At 43.0% G+C, this 22552-nt stretch overlaps 1 protein-coding gene across 1 annotated transcript in view; it reads right to left on the bottom strand.

Annotated features, from left to right (window-relative positions):
• The window catches only part of PIK3R1 (phosphoinositide-3-kinase regulatory subunit 1), an 83279-nt gene that overhangs the window by 21299 nt on the left and 39428 nt on the right, over positions 1-22552 (bottom strand). Inside the window, exons 3-5 of the mRNA XM_025892836.2 lie at positions 6131-6223; positions 5633-5707; positions 213-344 (exon numbers count right to left, since the gene is read on the bottom strand). Of these exons, the coding sequence (XP_025748621.1) occupies positions 213-344; positions 5633-5707; positions 6131-6223 (300 nt within the window). The remainder of the gene's footprint in view (positions 1-212; positions 345-5632; positions 5708-6130; positions 6224-22552) is intronic.

Raw genomic sequence — 22552 nt, forward strand, 5'->3', positions numbered from 1 at the left:
TCCTAAGCAAACGAGAATCTGGGTCTTCTATTGGATGCCCCGGTAAGGGAGGGAATTGGTGCTAATGGGGAGGGAGGGTGTTGGGGAGGGCGCAGATTCCGACTAATATTTTCTAAAACACCGCTCTTTATATGCAGCATTTAATAGAGTTTACATGCACCTGCACATCTCAATATATGTGGTCACTGAGGTTTTCAGAACAGAAAACAAACCTTGGGCTAAATAAATCATTTCATTGTAAACGGCTACTGGAATGACAGGATTCGGTAAGTCCACAAGATAGCGTTTGAAAGCATCTCCTAAAACTTGCACATCGATCATTTCCAAGTCCATGGAGGCAGCATCTGTGACAGAAACATTTTAAAAAGTATTTCAGACATTGCATATATTGGTTGGGCCCATTTTTCTGAATATTTGACTTAAATGTGACACAAGAAGGGAGGCAACAGGAGGGCAAATATAAAATTCTTGAGTATTTCTTAGCGGTGCTTCTCAAAGGGGATGCCCCGGGCATTGCAGATAGAACACTTTTTCTTTGTGGAAGTCTGTCCCCTAAGTTCTAAGCATTTCCCATGATGGCTTCTGCCCATGATGCCAGGGGCACGTTCCCAGATGGTGGGGCAACAATAAAAAATCACACCCCCGTTATAAGCTGAATTGCATCCCCCACAAGTCATAGGTTGAAGCCCTAACTCCCACTGTCTCAGAAGGTGAACGTATTTCGAGAGAGGGCCTTTAAGGAGGTGGTTTAGCTAAAATGAGGCCATTAGGGTCGGGCCCTGATCCAACTTGGCTGGTATCCTTCTAAGAAGAGGAAATGTGGACACATAAAGAGACATCAGGAGCACAAGCATGGAGGGAATGCCTCGTGAGGACTCAGTGGGAAGGTGGCCATCTGTAAGCCAAGGAGAGAGGCCTCACAGGAAACCAAACCTGCCTTGACCTGGGACTTCTAGTCTCAAGAACGGTGAGAAAATAGATTTGTGTTTGAAGCCACCCAGTCTGTGGAATTTTGTTATGTCAGCCCTAGCACACTAAAGTAGCCCCCCGAACATACCTTCTGGAGGGTGGTTCTGCTCTGAGAAAGGCTCTGTCTAGGGATGGCTAATCATTTAGTAAATGCTTCCTAAAACCTCAACAGGAAAACATGAAATGCAAATCCAGATATTGCCTAAATTTTGAGTTGCTGAATACTGCATCTCAGAATTCATACAAATTTAGCTCAAGAGAGTGAACAAACAGTAAGATATACAGAATTTTAACAGTCGGTCTCAAAAATAGCCATAAAAATATTTTTAACATTTTTAGAATGTTTCCCCCTGATTCTGACAGGGTATTCTAATTAGGATACAACTAGTCTAACCTGTGGGCACTGAACTAGCTCCTAAGAAAGAGGAGCACATCTGTCTAGTAAACCCTTCAGCCAGAAAAGAGGTCAGGCAATTCACTAACGGGGTGATACTAATCCAAACCACGCTCTGAGGACTCAGGGTAGAAAAAGGCACAGTGTCTGGCAGAAAGAGGGGCTGCTGGGGCAGGAAGGGCCACAGGCATCTACATACAGGAGCGGCATCTGGCCGCTGCTGAAGGACGCGCACCACTGACGTGAAGGCCAACCTGAAGATTATCTGGAGCCTTGTGTACTCAGGGGAGACGAGGTGAGCTGATGGATGAAATGCTATAGTTTTCAACAGCTTTATTCTTTTTAGTGTTAAAAATTAGCTGGAAAAGAGCGCTGCTGGAAATGAAGGGAACACTTCTGGTAATTTGAACTGCAGTGTTAGAGATGGGTGAGGCATTATCAAGAACTGACATAACTTGGTGACTGACTGGATCAGGTGGTGGCCTGGGAGAGGAGGAACCTGTGTCCTCCAAGGTGTGGGAGTCGGAGGAGGAAAAGGTGGCGTCCTCGATGGCCACAGAGCGAGTGTGATACTATCAATCACTCCGGGTTCAACGTGAAGTTACAAAAGTTCCTGGGACACATCATTATCATAAACCAAACCCGCCCCGCTAACGAGGCAGAGCTTATGAAAGAATCACACAACACCAATAAGCTCAGGAAAGTTCATCTGGTAGAGAATGTGCCTAGGTGAGCTGGAGGAGAAGAATTACTAAACTCAGTCAGTGGAGGGGCACACAGTTGTGCCCCAGAGAGTGAACGGCACATGCCACATCTCCAACAGGGCTGGGAGAGGCAGTGCCCGGTCTGTGCACAAAGGACCCACGTGAGAAGTAAGGCAACTACCAGTGTGCCTGTCAATGAAACCTGTGTGTGCACCACGCGAGCAACATGCCACAGCCACTGACCGCCTGATAAGCTGCTCCTCCCCTCCCCCGCCCCCGGACCCTTCATGCCCTGTATGCTTCATTTACTAGGTCTCTTTGCCCGGGGAATTAAGGTTACCTAATTTGTTCATCGTAAAGAAATTGATAAACCATTTGGTGATTGGTAAAAAAAAAAAAAAATTAAGATGCTCAATATTCCACAGGCCCCTCCCTCGGGCAGGGTTTCTACTGCCTTCCCTGTGCAAGAGCAGTGTTGATGGGCCACATCTCTACCATGACACTTCCCAGACAGTATGGTAATTAGCTGTCTCTCTACTAGACTGAGAGTACTTCAAGGGCAAGGACTGTGGCTCTTCCCTGCTCTTCCTGCTTCCCTCAGTGCCCAGCATATAGGAAGTGCTTGCGAAATGTTTGTGGACTGAGCCATAGCATGTCCTCAGAGTAATGTCAATTCACCCAGGCCCTTCTCTTAACACATGAGGTGTGTTCCCAAGAGCCTTAAGCCTCTGAACAAAATCATCTTACTTCAAGCCTTGGGATTAGCCTTTGGATAAGCTCACTTTATGTCAAATCCATTAGTGCTGATGACATAGTATATTGTTTTTTTTAAAGTAGCTTCTAAAGCTCCTTGGAGCTCCTGACTTTTGTTCTGTAAGTCTCCTTTTCTGCATTCAAACTATCCTAATGAACTCTTCCAAGAGCTAAGGACATCTGTCATGTGATGACTTCTGAGGTTAGCTAGGCAAGAACTCCACAATCTTTAGGTCTAGGATAGAGGAGTTTATACCCTCTATACCCCAACTTTTCACTGAGTCTTCTCAAGACAGGTAAACTAGTAAGCTCTCCAGCATGTCACCTTTCCTTCCAAAGGGATGGAGTCTCCTCCCCAGCTCATCTCTACCTAAGTTAATAGTTCTCAGTCAGGGTTTTCCATTTTACTGCTTCACTTCTACCCCAACCCCCACTCTCAGAAGACATCTGGCAATGTCTGGGGACTTTTTTTTTTTTTTTTAACAATTCGGGGACCATGCTACTGGCATCTACTGAGTAAAGAACAGGTGTGCTGAGGCTGCTAAAGCCTCAGTTTTTAAAGTGAGGTATAACTGACATATAACCCTATCTATCATTGTAACAACAGGATTTGATATCTGTTTATGTTACAAACGATCACCACCATCAGTCCAGTTAATCTATCACCAGAGTTACAGAATTTCTCTTTCTTGTAATGAGAACTTTTAAAGAAAAGGCCTGCTTTGGGTTAAGAGAAACCAAAACAATCAGGAGAAAATTCAAATGAGAACACAAAAGATTAATTCACTTTACGTCAATACAGCAGCAAAAAAAGGAGTTAAGACAAATTTGGGTGTAAGTCCCAGCTTTGCCTTCAGCAGTGATGGATACTCCTATCCCAGGGGTACTACGGAGATGAAACAAACTAACTTAGGAGGGTGCTAATAAAAGTGTGATGCTGTCTTCCACATCCATCCTTTTCAGACATTGGTAATTCACAGGGTTGGTTAAAAGTTATGAATTCTTTTCTCTTTTTTTATTTTTTTAAGTGTAAGTGACTTTTCTCTGCGCTTCCTCCAAGGTATTACAATATTTTTATGGACTGAGAAATCCTCAAGCTATGAGAAGTCCTGGAGGACCCACTCCTAAATTTAGATGTTTACTTTTTTTCTTCTCACAAAATTCACTTTTATCACACAGAATCCACAAGAAACCAGTCTTCTACGTGTGTGTTTTGATAGCAAGTGGCGAAGAAAAGCTGTCTATCAAAATACATTGCTGACGTTATTTTTGGTTAGTTATTCCATCTCAGAGGTGACGTGAAGATTTTTTTTCTAAAGCTAAAGTGCATCATTTGTATTCAGTCACATTTAAAAGCTTAACCACTATTTCTCAAATAACTCTCATCTCATCAGTCTCTGATGTCTAAACATTTCCTGTGACTGTTGTTCAGTTTGACCAATTTTCTGACCAAAACATGTATCTCAATTTCAACTGGCCAAGGACAAAACTCAGTTTCCTTACCACTCTGGTCAGGCTGTGAGAAATAAAGGACAAGTGTTTCACTGTGAGTTTTCTGCCAGTCAGCTCCTACTGACCTACTCTGGGGGTAAGGCAGGAGACCCAGCTGCCAGGGCACATGCCCTGCACATGTGGGAGGCTGGCTTCCATGCACAAAATAAAAATGAAAGTTTGAAAAAAATTTTTTTTCAAACTTCAAACATTTGGGTGGTGCATTTCAGATGAAACTATTTACTGATATAGAATCTTTTTTTTCCCAGAAACATCTTTTCTAGAAATTGTCATGAGCTGCCTCAACTTCACATTTTCATTTACTACCTTCTTTGCACAAGTAACCTGTCTAGAAGAGCTTCTTCCCAAACTAGGTTTCATTCTTTCGGTTTCAGATGTCCAAATTCAATTACAAGACTGTGAGGCAGAGAATTATTTTTCTAAAAGAAAAATTCTGAGAGGGAATGAAGAATCTGAGAGATTCTACAAGGGGCTACAGAAGATGACTTGCTGGAATGACGGCCGGTACATTTATTCACATTTGTAGTTTTATTCCATTTGGCAAACTAAGTTGAATTGATGTCATCTAACCAATGGTGTGCTGCAGCTGGTCTGCTCCAAAGGGCCACCTGTGCTCAATTCTTTCCAAGCTGGGAGTTTAGTGATAACACGTTGGCAGCCTGAAATTGACCACAGCGGGCATACTGACACCATGGAAATGGGCAAATGCTAAAAACCAGGCTTCCTCCGCCTCCCAGAGTTGGGTTTACCAGCACACCACTGAATAGAACAGTATCATGATGTTACCTAATATAAACATGGCATGAAAAAGCACATAAGCATAAAAGGAAGGAAGGAAGACCAAGAAAAATAAAAAAAGGAAAGGAAAATGGAAAAGGTCAGAAGAGACATTTGTTAAATGACATAGACTTATAAATATTTTTTAAGCTGATCCAGATGAATCAGAGGTAGCCAACTGCACGGTCAGAGAAAGATGGTCGATAGGCAGAGCCAGAAAAATCCCGAGGGGGTGTTTCTCTCCTCTGCAACTCGTGCAGGACCCAGAGGCTCTTGGCTGTGAGGACAGACCATATGCCTGCAGGCAGGCATGCACACACACCCCAACGCAGGAGACAAACATCAAAGGTCAGCGCGGGTTTGCACTGTTACCATAATAGGGCAGAGGGAACTGTGTGTGATTTCTGAGCTTCCTTCAAACTTAGAACACTGCACGGTTAAGTTCCAGTTTTTGGTGCTTTACCTGAGACCGAAAGGTACGAACCATGTTTCCCATTTGTCTTTCTAGCTCTATGACACTCACCACAATCAAGAAGCTGTCGTAATTCTGCTGGGTTGCTGGAGCTCTGTGTTCTGTATAGAGTTGAACATTCCAGACCTAAGACACAAAACAGACTGAGCATGCAAAACACAGCTCTCTGGAGAACCTGTGAGCTTGCTGCCAGAAAGACATTCCAGTTTCCATCCCGTATCTATTCTAGATGTGTACCAAATATTCTTGGAAGTGAACTCCTACTATTAATCTTAGCTGGCATGTCAGTAATTTTGGCAAAGTCATCTGGCCACTAAAGAGCAAGTTAATTATATTTATTAAATTATGGAGAATTTAATAGTTTCCATACAGTAAGTACATGTTAATAGAGTTAGAAATCAAACCAAGGTTATTTCCCCACTACACAGCAACAAAGAGCTTATGTGTCTAGCACAAGTAGCAAGAAACGTATTTAATGAATGCCCAACAGACAACACCCATGAAATAAGAATATAACAAGGTAACGGAGCCCCTCTACCAGTTGATTACCTTTCTTTTCAATGGCTTCCACTAGCTTCATGAGAAGAGGCGGAGCAATGTCGGGAGGGGCAAACTGCTCGGCGAGATCTGGAAGGGCCAAAGCTGCAAATAAACAAAATCCCACGATTATGCTTAATTGGGGTAATCAAATGCATGAGACAACAAGAGAATTTAAATATAAAACAATGTAGTTCTACTAGACACCGGCAAACTCGGGCCTGAGCAAGACCGAGCCGCGTGCGGGGCCCTGCCCTTCAGAAGACTGCTCTCCGGCCCTCTTAGAGCTGTGCCCCCTCCTGCGCCTGAAGGTTTGGGAGCCCAGCGGACAGGCCTACTTCTCCCCTGGGACACATTCCAAGTACTTCACTAGAATCCAGGAATTCCCTGCCCAACCGGCCTCTCGGGGCCTCTCACCCAGGTCCACCCTTCCCAGAGCAGACCTCCCTTGGGGGGTGCGCCTGGGCCTGGGGCTGGGTGGGCAGGGCTCGGGGGAGGAGGACAGGGCAGAGCCCCTGCAGGGCAAAGCCAGGATGGGTGAAGGGTCCACCCCCACCCCGCCCCCACATCATCACACTCTGGGCCAGAACCTGGAACCCAAGAACCCTAAATTCAACTCATTACAAAGGAAAAACTGTCCAGGTAGGAGGATGGGACAGATTTTACTCAACAGTTCATTAACATGATTTATAACTTTAAAATATTTAGGCACAGGGCGCTTGCAAATGATCACTGGCCCCGTGACATTCACTTTAAGCCCCTGTGTACCTGCCACGCAAGTCTTCGTTTGCCGACATGCATTTTGGTCACTTAATATCTTAAGAAATGTGATGCTTTCGCCAACGGTATTTCCATGCTTTCTCTCCGTGTTTTACCAATTGCAGTGATACAAGAAGAGACTAATTGGCTGACACACAAATAATGGCCTCCCGTGGTACATTTATAACTGTTGTCTCACTCCAAAAATACACGAAACCATTTTAAGTAAAAATATCCATCTCATAATACACCAGAAGAGGGAGCTAAATATATTCACCTCACTTTTCTCAAACTGCAAAATACACCTAAAGGAGAGTCTATATGAAAATATCTACAGGTGCAACCTTTTCATTAGCCACCAACACGTAACTTTTTCCCATTTAAGGTTCATTACTGTGCACTCTTACCTAGGAATAGACAGTTTATAGAATTTAAGAAAGATTCAATATTTATACTTTAGTTTCAGTGAGATTTTAGTGGTATGATTCAAGGCATTTTATTATGTTAAGCAGATTTCTAATGAAGCCCACCTTCCTAATACTAAGAGTCATCACAGAAGAAGAAATTCATGATATAAAAGTCAACCTCAGAGAATGAAGTATGATTTATGTCACTTTACAAACCTTAAACCCCATGGTCTAAGAGCCTTTTAGACTGCAGTATGCCCTGGGAGAGCCGGACACATGTGATCTTGCCACCTAACCCAACTGGCCATTCAGGTCCCCAGGATGAGAGGAGAAGAGCTAGATGAGTAAAGAAAATCGCACAGCAGCACTGTCCACTAGAACTTTCTGTGATGATGGAAATGCTCTATTAGCTGTGCTATCCAAGAAAAGCAGTGACTGGCCAACTAGCCACATGTGGCTACGGAGCAGGAGAAAGGCAGCCACTGCAGCTGAGCAAAGGAATTGTTTTATTGATTTAAACTGAAATAGTGGTATGTGCTAGTGGCCACGGTACTGGAGCACACAGTCCCACAGCCTGGGCGAGGATGGATTTTGTCAAGAGCAAACGGAAGATTCCTGAGTTGGCTGTGTGCTACTAAGACCCCACCATAAAGCCATCCCTGGGGACAGAGCTTCTGGATATCGGGTTCATCGACATTTGAGCTCAGGGCATGAAAAGTCTGTCACAGCTTCCCAGGTGACTCTGTCCAACTGCAACATCACTGGAACACGCTATGGACTTCATAAAGGAAGCACAGACATGCCACTGACTTTCTAGACAGTCACGATGCAGAGAGCTGAGTGGGAACTCCATCTCCCCTGTGTTCCCTGTACCTGCCCGAGCCTATGGAGCACCTGGACAACTTGCTAGGAAGACAGATCCCCAGGTATGACCACAAATCCCCGGAATCAGAAAATCCAGTAATGAAGCTGATCATCTATTTTGGGTTAGTACTAAGTTTTAGGACATGCTATGATGATAAGCAAAATCAGGTGGGTAACCCCCTGAAAAAAAAAGAACACCAGCAACGACATCCCCCAATTCTCTAAATGTCAAAACATGAGTATATCTGAAAAGCACTGACAATAAAAATGTCTTGCAAGTTTCATGTAGTCTTTTTCATTAAAAGCATTGTAAAATAAAAAAGGATAAAGTGTAAAATGAAAGGGCATACCGTTTCATTTCCTCTGATAAACTATAAACTACTTCCTTTTGCCTCAGAAGATTATCAGCTCAGAAAAAATGTCCTCCCCTATAAATGCCTTCTACACTGAACAAGCTGATATGTATCATCCTATCAGCATATGTAACAGAGGAAAACAAGGGTAGAGAAACGGTGTAGAGAAATATTAATTAGAATTCACTGCAGTGTTTCTCCTTAGCCTTCTCAAACTTACAGGTCTTACTTGGCACATGCCAAGATACAAAAAGCTAAAGATTAACTAGTAAATACACAATCCCACATGGCAATGCTCATCCAACTAACATGCCCTGCTCCTCTGTGCCCGCCCTCAGAAATTACTCGGCCTTTTTTTTTTTTTAAATTAAAATAATCTTTAAAGTTGGCAACTGAAAATGGAATTACTTAATAAAGGTTTATCTCTTTCCAGAATCTTATCAACACCATCATTTCTGCAGGCAAATGTGAAAGTTAAATTAACTGATAATGAAAGATTTCACCTAATTGCGATTGAAATATGCACCCAGCAGTTGTTTTATGACTGGGTTGGCAAATCTACGTAGAAAGGGTTTCCATCTCTCCATTTGTTCGCTTTGGCTTGAAGAATAAAAAAGAAAAAAAGTAAAACCTTCTTTCTTTAGTCCTTTCAATGTTTCTGTGGCAAAAAATGGTAGTTTACCTTCAGTATCCTGAGCTACAAAATATCATGTGTTTCACTAAAAAAAACGGTTACGTCAAGGGGTACCTCGGTGGCTCAGTTGGTTAAGTGTCCAACTCTTGATCTCAGGGCTGTGAGATCGAGCCCCACCTCAGGCTCTGCACCGGGAATGGAGCCTACTTGGTGTCTCTCTCTCTCTCTCTCTCTCTCTCTCCCTCCCTCCCTCTCTCTCTCTCTCTCTCTCTCTCTCCCCCCCTCCCCCTCTGTGCACCTCCACTCTGTTCTAAAATAAATAAATAAACAAACAAACAAACAAACAAACTGTTACGCTGAGTGTTGGAAAAGCATTGTGATAGCCATCAGGTACCTAGAGCAACGCTGGAACTTTTCTCAGAGCACGCCACAATACAAAGAAGAAAGCTAGATGTACGTCGGGAGGGTAAAGGTACTCTTCCCGTAACAGGTCTAGTGAATTTCCCACTGAGTTTTTAATACTGATAAAAGCTGTATTACTCAAATGTCTGAATCATTACAGCTGATTAAGGTTTTGCAATGGGAATTTTTTAAAAGAGAAGTTTTATAAGGAGAAACCTTATTTTTTAAATAACAATTCAGTGAGTTCCTATTCTCTAGTACAAAATCTGTGATCCAATCCATTTCCCCTTTCAAATATTTAAACATAGGGAATATGAAGCCCTACCCAAGAAGTTTTTTTTTTTTTTTAAGATTTTATTTATTCATTTGACTGAGAGACAGTGAGAGAGGGAACACAAGCAGAGGGAGTGGGAGAGGGAGAAGCACGCTTCTCGCGGAGCAGGGAGCCCGACGCGGGGCTCGATCCCAGGACCCTAGGATCATGACCTGAGCAGAAGGCAGAAGCTTAACGACTGAGCCCCCCAGGCGCCCCGCAAGAAGTCTTTAAAATTCACATTTTCTACTTCAGGCAACAGATCAATCGACATCAAAAATCTAAAAAGTATTCTAAAGCAAAATATTAATTATTTCAACAATCCTAAAATCAACTATTCCTCTAATTTTATTAAGTACACAGGCCAATATTTCCTTTTCCACTACATCCCATTTCATGAAATTCCAACAGGAAATTGTGATTGCTAGGCGCTACCAAATTTGGCAAGTTGTTCTTTGAAAGGTCCGTGATAAAGCACCCATATCATATATTTCAATAAACTAGAACAGTGGAAGTAAAAAAAAAAAAATACAGGATATACAGATCATACATGATGGTTATCAAACAAAACACAAAATGATACAGCATGTTCCTCATGAAGTTTATATATAAATTCTTACTGGGGTTTCATCTTCCAGACAGATTTTTATACCTGAACGAGGAATCCTTTTTGGCTTTGAAACCTGCTGTAGCCAGTGTGTACGTCTGGAGAGCCAAGTCCACTCTTAAGAACTTGGATGAATACACAGATCTGCTGACTATAGTCCAACACCAGTTTTTGTTATTTTTTAAAAAATTTATTTATTTTAAAGAGAGAGGGAGAGAGAGGAGGGACAGAGGGAGAGGGAGAAGGAGAGAAGCAGACTCCCCACTAAGCCCAGAGCTCCACCCAAGGCCTGGTCCCACGACCCCGAGATCGTGACCTGAGCTGAAATCAAGAGTTGGACACTTAACCGACTGAGCCACCCAGGTGCTCCTGTCCAACACCTGTTTCTGACGTAATGGGATCAGTTTTCCTCAAAAGAAATCAGTATTACTTAGGGAGAAAGAAGACAAGAAGGGTCTAGAAGCGGTGAAGCCAAGACATACATTGCTTCAGAAGAGGAACGAGTCTTCAACATTGATAGGAACACCAATGAATTCGGTGTCGCTGGTGGCAGAATTTCCGATGACACAACAGATGCTGCATTTTCCATGAGTTCTACTTTTCTACCTTAACCCTGGTGACCAGCAATCACAGGGAACGGGAGAGAGCCTTCTCTCCAAACTGAGACCCTTCCCAAACCACGAACACGGATAGGCCTGAACAGTCTTTGGGCACCAGTGGTGTGTGGGAGACGGTGGGATTGCTCACAGTAAACGGTGCCAACACCGCTACAAGGTGCAACATGAAACCAGCACACAGCTGCACCTTCTGGAGGCGGTCTCCATAAAAAAGGGTATTTCAGAGTCAGTGCCTGGCAGGGACGAGTGGAAAGTCTAAGCCGAAATTCTGGGGCTCCAGAGACGGCCCAAGCCAAGTATTTCATTACGGATGGAAGTAGCTTGGAAGTACATGAAAAACTGCCACTTACCTTTTAAAATGTCATACAAATACACAGAAAAGCAAGTGTATATGCCAGGTGTGGGGCAATATTAAATCAAGATGTTTGTTGATTAGCTGTTGCTGAATCAAAACTTTGATTTCTGTCTGAAACAACCTCTCTATTTCAAATGAAAAGTGTACATTCTGGTGGGCAGAAGGCTAACAAATCCCAATAACTGTCTGACATAAACTGTATAAGCAGATTCTTACCTCTGTCCATAATGGTTAATTATCCTGACATTTAAACGTCTCGAGCTCTCCTGGCAAAACCCCAACAAATGCTGGCTGAGACGGTACAGTTAACAACTAAAACAGCCGAACACCAGGATGGCTTCCTTCACACTTTGGAACACACCTGTTCCATCAGCAGTAGTGCAATTACTAAAAGCACACATTTAAAGCCAAAGAGACCTGGGATTTAATCTTGGTTTTGCTACTTACTGAGTGTATTCTTGGACATGTTAATTAACTTGAACCTCAGTTTCTTCTTCTGTAAAATGGGAATAATTATGAATGCAATAAGGATTAAATGAATACTACAGATAAACATGGTAGGCATGGTGCCCAGTATGGAGAATGCACAAACTAATGGGTAGCTGTTATGAATTTACAATTATTTATGTAATCTTTTTCACTATTATAGATTTTTAATTGTAACGGCAAATTTTAAGACCAGAAAGTATTATAATGCAGACAGAAAGAATTCTCAGTACTTTTTTTTAGACATTATTTATTTATTTGAGAGAGAGCATGAGCCGGTGGGGGGGGGTGGGGAGAAACAGAGGGAGAGGGAGAAGCAGACTCCCCGCTGAGCAGAGAACCCAATGCCGGGCTGTATCTCAGGACGCTGGGATCATGACCTGAGCCAAAGGCAGATGCTTAACCAACTGAGCCACCCAGGCGCCCCTCAATACATTTTTTAAGGTGGTACGCTAGAAGCATTTTGAGAGGGCACATATTTCCATCTTGCCTTTCATTGTAACATATAAACACAATTATCTTTTCAGAAGTCATACCTAAAATATAAAGGTATATTTATAAAGACTAATCTATTTGAGTTATACTTCAGTTTTCTGAACATGAAAGAAAAATGAAATTGGAATGATACTGAACTTGGTGGAAACGAGGACTTTTTTTTGAGAAAGGAGGAGAAAAAAGTATGGGCAAAAAAAAAAAAAAGGAGTAGAGGCCATGTGGAAAAAAATCTTCAGCTGTAACTACATGATTTTCAGAGATAACTAGTCAGAGGGAATTAAAAGACCTGTCAACAGACGTGGCTAGGAAGTTTGCAAATCTTTTCAGACACCCTAAACTAATCAGTCTTTAATATCTTTGTCTTCCCCCACTGATCCCTTCTGCTCCACAGCTTAAAAACAACTGAAAGGGATCTGAGATCTCTGCCCATTTACTTTTATTTCTAGACCACAGCCTAGTATAGGAAACAAACAGCAGGCAAAGATCTTATTAAACATAAGCAGACATTACAGCTTTGCTTCGGATGGCCTTAGCTAGAACCTCAGAGTGGAAAGATCGCTGACGTGCGAGACTATACTTAATCTTTGACAGGCTAGCCTAATTAATTGTGATTGTTACCATCCAAACTGGAGTCTGATCTAAAGATTACAATTTACAGTGTACAGCAAAAAAATTTAAAATGCTGGGCAGGAGGTAAGTGAATAAGAAAGAGAGTCCCCTTTTGCACCCCAGGAAATAATGTATAGGTGAGTCCCTGGGACCTCGGGGGGCTAACAATTTTTAAGGGAAGTGGGTCTTTGGCTCTGTTGGCTTAGAAAGATTTCATACGAAGTATGACCGAAAAGCCCCAAAAGGGAAGGAAAGAAGAGAAAAATCACGGGACACACCACAGTGTGTGCCTGACCATTTGTTGAATGAATACTGCTGAACATCCACTAGGAGCCACACCCCCACACGAAGACCTGCTTTCATTTTTTATTCCTAGCAGTCCAAAGACTTACCATCCTTATTATCCTGACTCAAAAGGCGAGAAAGTCGAGCCTTACAGAAATTAAGTCATTTGGTCAAGGTCGCAAGGCTTATAAACAGTGCCCTGAAGTTGGGCTTGTACCTGTTTTTCTCCCCCTGAGCCGACAAGTTAAGTCCCAGTAAGGAAAGAAACCTGTGAGAAGTTTGCCAGAATTTCCTGCCACATCTCCCTAATTTAAAGGGGAATGATGACAATGGTGTTGCATAACACAGATATTTGAGGCTTGATCCCACCAGTGAGCAGCCACAGTACTTTCTGGCGTGCTCACGTAAAGTTACCTTGATAACACTGGTTTCTGCATTTCCCCCAAATAAGCAAGGGAGCACCAAGTTCCTCATGATCAAATCTTTTCTCATGCAGATCATTAACACCATAAAGAGAAAGCAAGGGGAGCCCCTCCATAGAAGAGGGAGGCAGGGGCTTCAGGTGAACCCCTGCAGAGGCACTCACTCTCTCCCATTGCTCTCTGGTAATAGATTTCACAAACATATAAAAATAACACATTAAAAATGTTTCAGAGTAATAAAGCAGGGCCTTCCCAGGTAACCCGAGAAACCCCTGTCACTCAAGAATTAAAGATCCACTGATCAGGAGGGCAGAGAAGTGAGAGAGAAACTGGAAAGACATTACTGGTGCAACGAGAGAGACCTGCAAGAAACATCTTGATCTTGGCTGGACCCTCACTACCTGCGCGACAGCAGGACACTGGAGGACCCAGAGCAAGTGCCAGAAGTGGGAGGAACTGCCAAAGAGGCAGATTCGCCCAGCTGGGCGGGCCCAGCTTCTTCACAAAGCCTGGATGGAAATCAGAGAACAGAACCCCCAGATTCCATTCTAGTAAGTACAGAGAGAGCAGGGCTGTTTCGCTGACATTTTAACATACCCACAAGTTGAAGGAGTTGTACAGTGAATGCCCAAACATTCTCATCCTAGATTCTACAAGCAACGTTTATCTGTTTCTTTACCTATGGATCCATCAATCCATCTTACTTTTGGTGATGCATTTCAAAGTAGGCTGCAGAAATCGGCTGCTGCAGACCCAACTGCTTTGCACACCCTCTCCCCCCATCCCTATGATGAAGCTTAAACTACACCATTTTGACAGTATTTGGAGACAGGATTTTTGAGAGGTAACTAAGTTTAACTGAGGTCATGTGGGTGGGGCCATCACGATGGGATGAGTGTCCTTCTCAGACTCTAGAAACCTTCCCCTTTCTCTCTCTGCCACACGAGCACAGGAAGAGAGGGTACCCTGTGTGTAAGGCAGGAAAGAACCCTCACTAGAACCCGGACGTCCAGCCACCTGAACTGGGATGAACAAATAAATGTCTGCTGTTTAAGCCACTCAGCCTATGGTATTGTGTCATAGCAGCCCAAGGTGACCAAAACATCATATACTCCACTCAAAGAAAGCAAAGGAACTGCAAGTCTAGAACAAAAATCAATGTCAAATACAACTCTACAGGGATTTAGTAAACACCTCTGTGTGTCAGAATATTCACAAGGGCAGTGCTTTCTAAACTTTACTGTGCATATTAATAACCCGATTGGGATCTGGGGGCGGCTACAGGATTCTGCATTTCCAACAAGCTCCCAGGGGAAGCCCGTGCTGTTGGTCCTCAGAACACACTCTGAGTAGCACGGGCTGAGGACGAGCCCACCGGTCCCCGAAAGAAAATCTGGATCACTGTGGGGAAGAGAGAATCCCAATGGTTAACCAGCATGCTTCATACTTGTTGCCGAAATGCCCTGAGCTCCAGGGGCTCGTCTTACACCAGATCCCAGGAGCCCAGCATCTAAACATGTGTCCTGCAGATGACGGGACTGACTTGGAGGGTCAGGCTATCAAACCTAATCAGCTCTGATATCATGCCTAGCTAGAAATCGAAAGACAGAGCTCAGGGGTAGAGGCTCTGCAGCCCCGTGCACCTGTGTACTGCTGCGTGTGGGGAGAGGGGTCCCCTGGGTCACAGCTCATTAACGTCCCACAGTTAAGTTGAGGCTGACGACTAGCACCCAGTCCCCCTGACATCCACAACAAAACTTTTCCCAACTGGCCACATTCAAGAGGACACAGCTGTTGACATTGTGCTAGGAGGAGAGGAACAGAAAATATTACTACTACCCTACTGCGAGGACCACCACCACTCCCACTGGCATGAAGACGCTACTTCTGCTGCAGTCCTCACATGTTAAACACTTAGCACTGGGAACCGTGCTCAGTGCTTCGTGTGCCTGATCTCCATTCATCTGGGCAGCCTTGTGACACATCCCAATTGTCCCCATTTTACAGATAAGGAAACTGAGGCTAAGAAGAGTTAAGCACATTAGCCAAAGTTGTGCCAGCAGTAAGTGGGAAAGGAATGATTTTATAGAACAGACCAACTTCAAAGCCAGCAGTAACTGCACTCCATGAACCTCGGGTGCCTCCTCAGACAGATGCACCGCAGGACTCCACACCGGGGCCGGGGGGGGGGGCGGGGGCTTACAAAAGCCATGAAACAGGAGAAAAAAGAAAAAAATCTATTAAGAAAAAAGCCCCCCCCCCCCCCCCAGTGACAACCCTTAGTGACAAGAGGTGCATTTGTTCAACATGAGCTCGGGCTGGCGGGCCAGCTTCTCGCCATCACCTCTGCTTTATCAGGACTGAACCCCTTGCCAGTACGCTCAGCCAGGCTAAATATTTTGAGGACAGCATTTATTAAATATTTTCTCATAAGGCTAAACTAAGCACATTCTTCCCCAAGGATGTAATGGGTTTTATTCAGCTAAATATAGTTGGCTAGCTTATCACTTTCAGCAAGGTACAGATGGACTCGTCTAGTTAATCATCAGGTGGGGAAAGAGCCCAGCCAATAATTGACAAATGCATATATGTTGTGACTTCTATTACAAAGGATTCCAGAATGAAATCTTAATAAGATACACTTAATAGGTTTATGAAAGCAGTTAAAGCGCTCATGATCAGAGGGGGAGAGAAAGGAAAAGGGTGACCTCTCCATGGGATTGGGAAGAAAAAGAAAAGAAAGCAAAAAAAAGACAAGGGGCCAGAAAATAATGAACAGAAAATCCCCCATCAGCAACTGCAGAAAAATTACATTAAAAAATGGGTAGTCAGATTTTTTTCAAAAAACATTTTTTTAAAAAAAATCACTGATATATGAAACTAAACTATCCATTTACAATAAAGCAATTGTTAGCAATTGCCAGCAATTTTAAGATAAAAGTACATACAACCCTTAGTAATTCTGTGAGGAATCAGAATAAAAAAATAAAAATGAAGCAATATGCTTTCACTGCCTCAGACAGATGTGATTAATTCTGGGGGACTATTAAGTTTCCCTATCTCACAATATACTATGATCACTGGTGAAATGAGCAGGAGATTATTCACCTCTCAGCTACAGAAATTCATAGACTTAACACCGGTTGCAATTTTCCTTTTAAGGATACCAATTTTAGAAGGGTCAATTTGGGCAGCAGTTGGACCCTGTCATTAAATTCTCAAAAAAGCCAGGGTAATACATAGTACCATGCCACAGACACTTACTTTTGCCAGACCCATCTACCTTGTTTTAAATATACAGGAGGCCCTACAGATAGAAAAAGCAAAATATAAAACACGTATCAATTACAGAAAGAAGCCTGACCGTGTTCCCACAAAGATTCTCAGAAATAAGCTTAAAAAAAAACAAAACAAAACCATACAGTTGGGTGATATCTGAGGAGTGGGTGTATTTTCTAATTGCTTAAAAGTCAGCAGGGGAAATATGGCTACATCAAATAAGCTAGAGCAAACCGGTCAAAGAAGAGGAGTGAAGTCAAAAATTAAGCTGGACCCAGAAACAGAACTATTCAATCAGTAATTGCAACCAACATTTGGGATTCTTGATAGGCAATACTCTACCAGTTTGCAGATTTCACACCGCTAAAACTTCCCCGGCGTAAGTGGGGATGGTCAGGACAGTGTGGGTTGCCTATCATGGAACTGACTGTGATGCTGTTCATGAGAAAGTGTCCCTGGGGGATGCCTCAGAGGGGGGAAGCCATTGCTGACCACTGCATGTGTGCCTCCCCGCATTCTGGTCTCAGAGCCACCTCGGTCCTAGCAACCGGGACAGCCTGTGCTCTGTCTCCCTCCTGCACTGCTTCGGCCTTAGGGTGAAAGGGAAGTGATAGGGCCTGAACCACGGGAGGGAGTTTTGTACATTTTGTTCTATCAGATTAGGCCTCAGTAACTTCATGAATTATGAGCTGTCAACTTCTTTTTCATCTGCTATAGAATATACTTCTTAGAAATTGGGGCTATAAATAAAACAACAGATGTTTTTTGCTGGCTTCAACAGGAGCTTGGGTCATTTTTTTTTAAAAGGGGCTAGAAGTTAAGTGAATTAATCCAAGAAGATGTACCAGGTTTCCCCCTGTTGGTCACTTTCTGCATTATTCCACTGAAGTCACAGATTCGTTTTACTCCCTAAAATACCTTTTGAGGCAACTGTATGTAACCTACTGAAGAAACTAGAAAGGACTTTATAAACACACTGCATCCTTTCTGTGACTTCTCTTTAAAAAAAAAAAAAAAAAAAAAAAACTATTAAATGCCTTACATATGCTTGTTACTGGATGACACCAAAAACAATTGAAAAGCCACTGCAGGGGCGCCTGGGTGGCTCAGTCGTTAAGTGTCTGCCTTCGGCTCGGGTCATGGTCCCAGGGTCCTGGGATTGAGCCCCGCGTCGGGCTCCCTGGTCAGTGGGAAGCCTGCTTCTCCCTCTCCCCCTGCTTGTGCACATGCTCTCTCTTTCTCTGTCAAATAAATAAATAAAATCTTAAAAGAAAGAAAGAAAGAAAGAAAAGCCACTGTAGAGTGGCAGACAAGAGGTGAGGACATGAGTTCTAGATGGTTCTGTCAGTGACAGGTCGGGAGCTTTGAGGAAAATAACACCTCTGGGCCTTCACCTATCAGTGATATGATAAGGTTTAGCTAAGTAATTCTAAAGTAACTTTTAGTTCTTAAAATCTGCAACTGGAAGATAAAAGTCAAGGAAATCACAGGGCCAACATAAAACCACTGAATTACATTTCAACATGAATTACTTTAAAAATAATTCTATTCTCCTTAGCCATTATTGGCTAAAGAGTCAGTGAGTACCAATGTTGTTGCACTGCATAGCTGACAAAAATGACAGGAAGGCACCCAGGAGAGGGCTGGCAAAAAAAGTTACTTCAAATAAGAGAGGGGTGGGTGGGAAAAAAATCAATTAAATGAATTAAAAGAAAGCAAAAATGGCAAAATTTAATTATATTTCATTGGGCTTACCTTAACCTATAATTTCTGATGAGGGGTGGAGAAGCTTTTTTGAGGTCAGCCTTTCAAGTGAGGTATGAACTTTCACTTTGTCGGCAGGTGCACATTCAAAAGAACAAAAACATTTCTCCAATTTCTGTCTGTATGCGGATCTAACAGAAGACAACTTACTGTATGTTCTTAAATGTATTCCGAAGTCATAACTGCTACAAATCAGAGAATGTAATTTCTACTCAGTTTCTATAGATCACGATTTGGAGGAATGGGGGTGGAGACCAAGAAACTGAGAGCAACATAAAAGTCAGGCCAAGGGAAGGAAGGAGGGAGAGCGAAGGGTGAGCAGTCCCTGGCCTAGATACTGCTCGAGTCACTTGGCTTACTTCCATGAGTCACGCTAAGAGCCTTGTAAAGGACATCAGTCTTATTTTGTGTGTGGGAAAGACTGAGAGGTTAGGTGACCACAACAAGATCACTTGATCAGTGTCTGGCACAGCAGACACCAACAACCCACGTCCATCTGAGTCTAAGGGCCTGCTCTTTCCACTTCACCTTTGATCTCTCCTAGTAGTTATTTCTCCTGCTCTCCTCCTGAGTTTCCGAATTAAGTTGCTTGTAAATGCAGCCCCTTTTAACATTGATGTTTCTGACCAACACATGCTGGGCTCTAAGAGATAGGAGGGAGGGTCTGTGCAAAAGTGGCTCACGATCCACGCAGTCAGTGAGTACAAATGTCTGTGATTAAACAGGTCAAGGGGTGAGTAAGAAGTAATGATACTCAGAGGAAAGGGCTCTGTTCCCCCCAAACCCAGATCTTTGTAAGTTTATCCATTTCTTTCTGAGGGGACTTGGCCTTCTGTCATTCGGAAGATGATACCATCTCAAACACAGAGTATGAAACAAGATCGAAAGTGATACACCAAGGGCTGCCCTTCACCTCTGAGGCTCTCGTTACCAAGATGCTAATAATAATGGCTAACACTCATGATGCATTTACTACGTGCCAGGTACTGTGCTAAGTTGCTTTACTGAAATTATCCCACGATGGGGCAGGTTCTATCATCATCTCCATTTTATGGAAGGGGACTGAGGGTCAGAGATAGTAAGTGATTTGTCCAGGCTCACACAGCTGTACCAGTCAGAGCCAGGACTTAACTGACAGCGGTGATCTAGTTCAGACATAAAGGCTGCTCCCCTCCAAGGGATCCTTACTTACTAATGGAGTGTTAACTCACTGAGTTCCTTTAGGGCACACAGTTTCCTTAAAGACTTCATCTGTTTTTGATACAGCCCAGTCCACTACCCTGGCAGTACCACCTAGAGCCAGACAACAAAATTAGAAAAAGAAGAGTTCTCTAGGTCAAGAACAGATGTGGAAAGTAGAGAGCTCAAGAATAGCCACTCTGCTCCTTGACTGGCCCATTTCTCTAGTTAATGTCTTTTTCCAATTCTATGACATTCTACAAGATGTTGAGCATATCTGATCTCTGCCTGCTAAGTGAGGGCAGAACTTGCCAGTCAGGGTGACAACCCACCCTCTCAAATCTTTGAAAACCACAGTGTGATACCAACCATTTCCACAGTCCTGTGTTCTACCAGATGATCATTCATTTTGGAAGAAATGACACAGATACACATGAATAAGAAACCCACCAGAATTGATGGAAACAGTCGCCAAGTAGAATGTCCAGAATTTCAGAGATAGAATGACTTTTAATACTCTGTAATGATGGGGTCCGAATATAAGCCATACATGTAATTTAAAATTTTCTAGTAGCCACATTATGGGTAAAAATAAACAGGAGAAAATTTAATCTTTCATTTAACTCTATTTATCCAAAATATGACCATTTCAACATATAATCAATACAAAAGTTATCAATGGGATAGTTTACATTCTTTATTTCCTCTTTTACCCTCCCAGCACATCTCCATTCGGACGAGCCACATTTCAACGGCACAGTGTGACTGTGACATGTGACTGGGGGATCTGTACTGGGCAGCGCAGACCCAGGAGACACGGCCTTCAGCTCTGCTCAGCGTGTGCAGTCTGCTGACCACAGCTGACAAAAGCGCCATTATCAGGGAAAGGCTGCTACAGTCCAGCTACTGAGTGAGACAATCTACGGTCTGCTTAGGTTCACATCTTGACAGTATGAGCCTCAATGTCATTTATACAATTAGTGATCATTAACATGTCCAATATTGGCTACAAGACAAATGACCATAAAAGGGGCGGAGGGGTAGTGATGTCTACTGAGTTTTCTAGAGAAAGAAGGAGCTTGGAGCCTGAGGATGCTTTCTTTCTGCTAAGATGGTCCAAGGCTGTGTATTTTTAAAGCCCCACACCTTCAAATTCAAGGTCTTGAATATGCCCCTCTTTCCAACACATGCCATTAATGAATCCATTCTTATGAAAACTTGGACACTCTTTTTGCTCAACTGTGTTGGTAACAATATTAAGTGCATTTTGGGCTTCAAACTCCTGCTACAAAGGCAGCATGACAAAGGGCTGTAGACAAGGTTGGAGCAATGTCAGTGACATCTCGTTTGTTAAATACCATCTCTCTCCTAACAGGTGCCCGTGCTCCTGCTCCCAGTACTAAAACTTGACTCTTTCCAAGTACATGAAATGTGAAGCTTAAACCCAGCTCCTAATTGATGTTTCTATGGGGGGAAAAAAAAAGTTTCACAGCTCAAATTTCTGCTTCCATTTTGGACCCAGAAGAAAAACTCTTTCCTTTAATAAGTCAAAGCTGATACCCCATTTTCCCCAAATGTAAAATGTTTTACAAGTGGTAGAAACTGGAAGTGGGAAGCAGTTCCCAGCTCAGATCATAGGATAACATTATAAAAAGCTAAAAGGTACTAAATCAAATATTATTACTTCGGCAAGGCACCAAGAATGTAGACTTACAGCATGCTCCTCAGATCTCTGGGCCCTTTCTGGGAGAAGGCCTGAGTCTGAAGGCAGTGGGGGTCACCGTGCCTGAATTTCAAAGGAGAGGTTTAAAAGAGCCCGCACTTATCAGACACTTGGCATCTTGAGAGAGTTTATCAAGTTAACACGGCTTTCAACGTATCGATTTTAATGGTTTTAGCACTTGACTATGCAGGTCAAACCCTGGTGTAAGGTGCTACTTGATGATGATACCCAGGAAATTGGCTCTAAGGAGGAACTGTATGGTCTGTAGAGTGTGTCCACACTGTCTGCACTGAACAGCTAAAGAAAGACTAATTTCAGATGTAAACCAGCGTTTCCAGAAGGGGGCTCAAGATCACCAAGAGAACGTAAGCTCTGGAAGGTCCCTCACAGAATGTGTCCCAAACCCATCTTACCAGGATGCAGAGGATGTGATCAATGAATATATGTTGACTGAATGCCCTGATAAAAGAGTCCATTTCTCCCAAATTGTTCAAGAATTCTTGGTCTAGGAGAACAACTTGAAGATGAGATTTATGACAGACTATGACCCATGTGAGATTCTTATTTAAGAAATCTTAATTAAGTTTAATGTAAATGAAAGAATAATCACTTTAGAAGTACTGTGACCTGGGTTCAAATGATACTTCCATTTCTTTTCCCCTCAGTGGTGAAGTGTCTCCAGAGCCGGCCTCTAGAGCAGGGATGTTCATTACTGCACCTTGTGCTTTGTGCAGTGCCTGACACAGGGAAGTTTTTTCATGAACAGTGATTGGATCTTTGTTTTCTTGGACATAAGCTACATGGACTGGGTTATCATTTCTAAGATCTCTTCAAGTGCTCTACGAATATTACGAATTGAACTTGCTGTCTGAAAATAATTG

The sequence above is a fragment of the Callorhinus ursinus genome, unplaced genomic scaffold (genome assembly GCF_003265705.2).
Source record: "Callorhinus ursinus isolate GAN/ISIS: 27379988/994484 unplaced genomic scaffold, GSC_fseal_2.0 scaffold23, whole genome shotgun sequence".
Classification (NCBI taxonomy): Eukaryota; Metazoa; Chordata; class Mammalia; order Carnivora; family Otariidae; genus Callorhinus; species Callorhinus ursinus.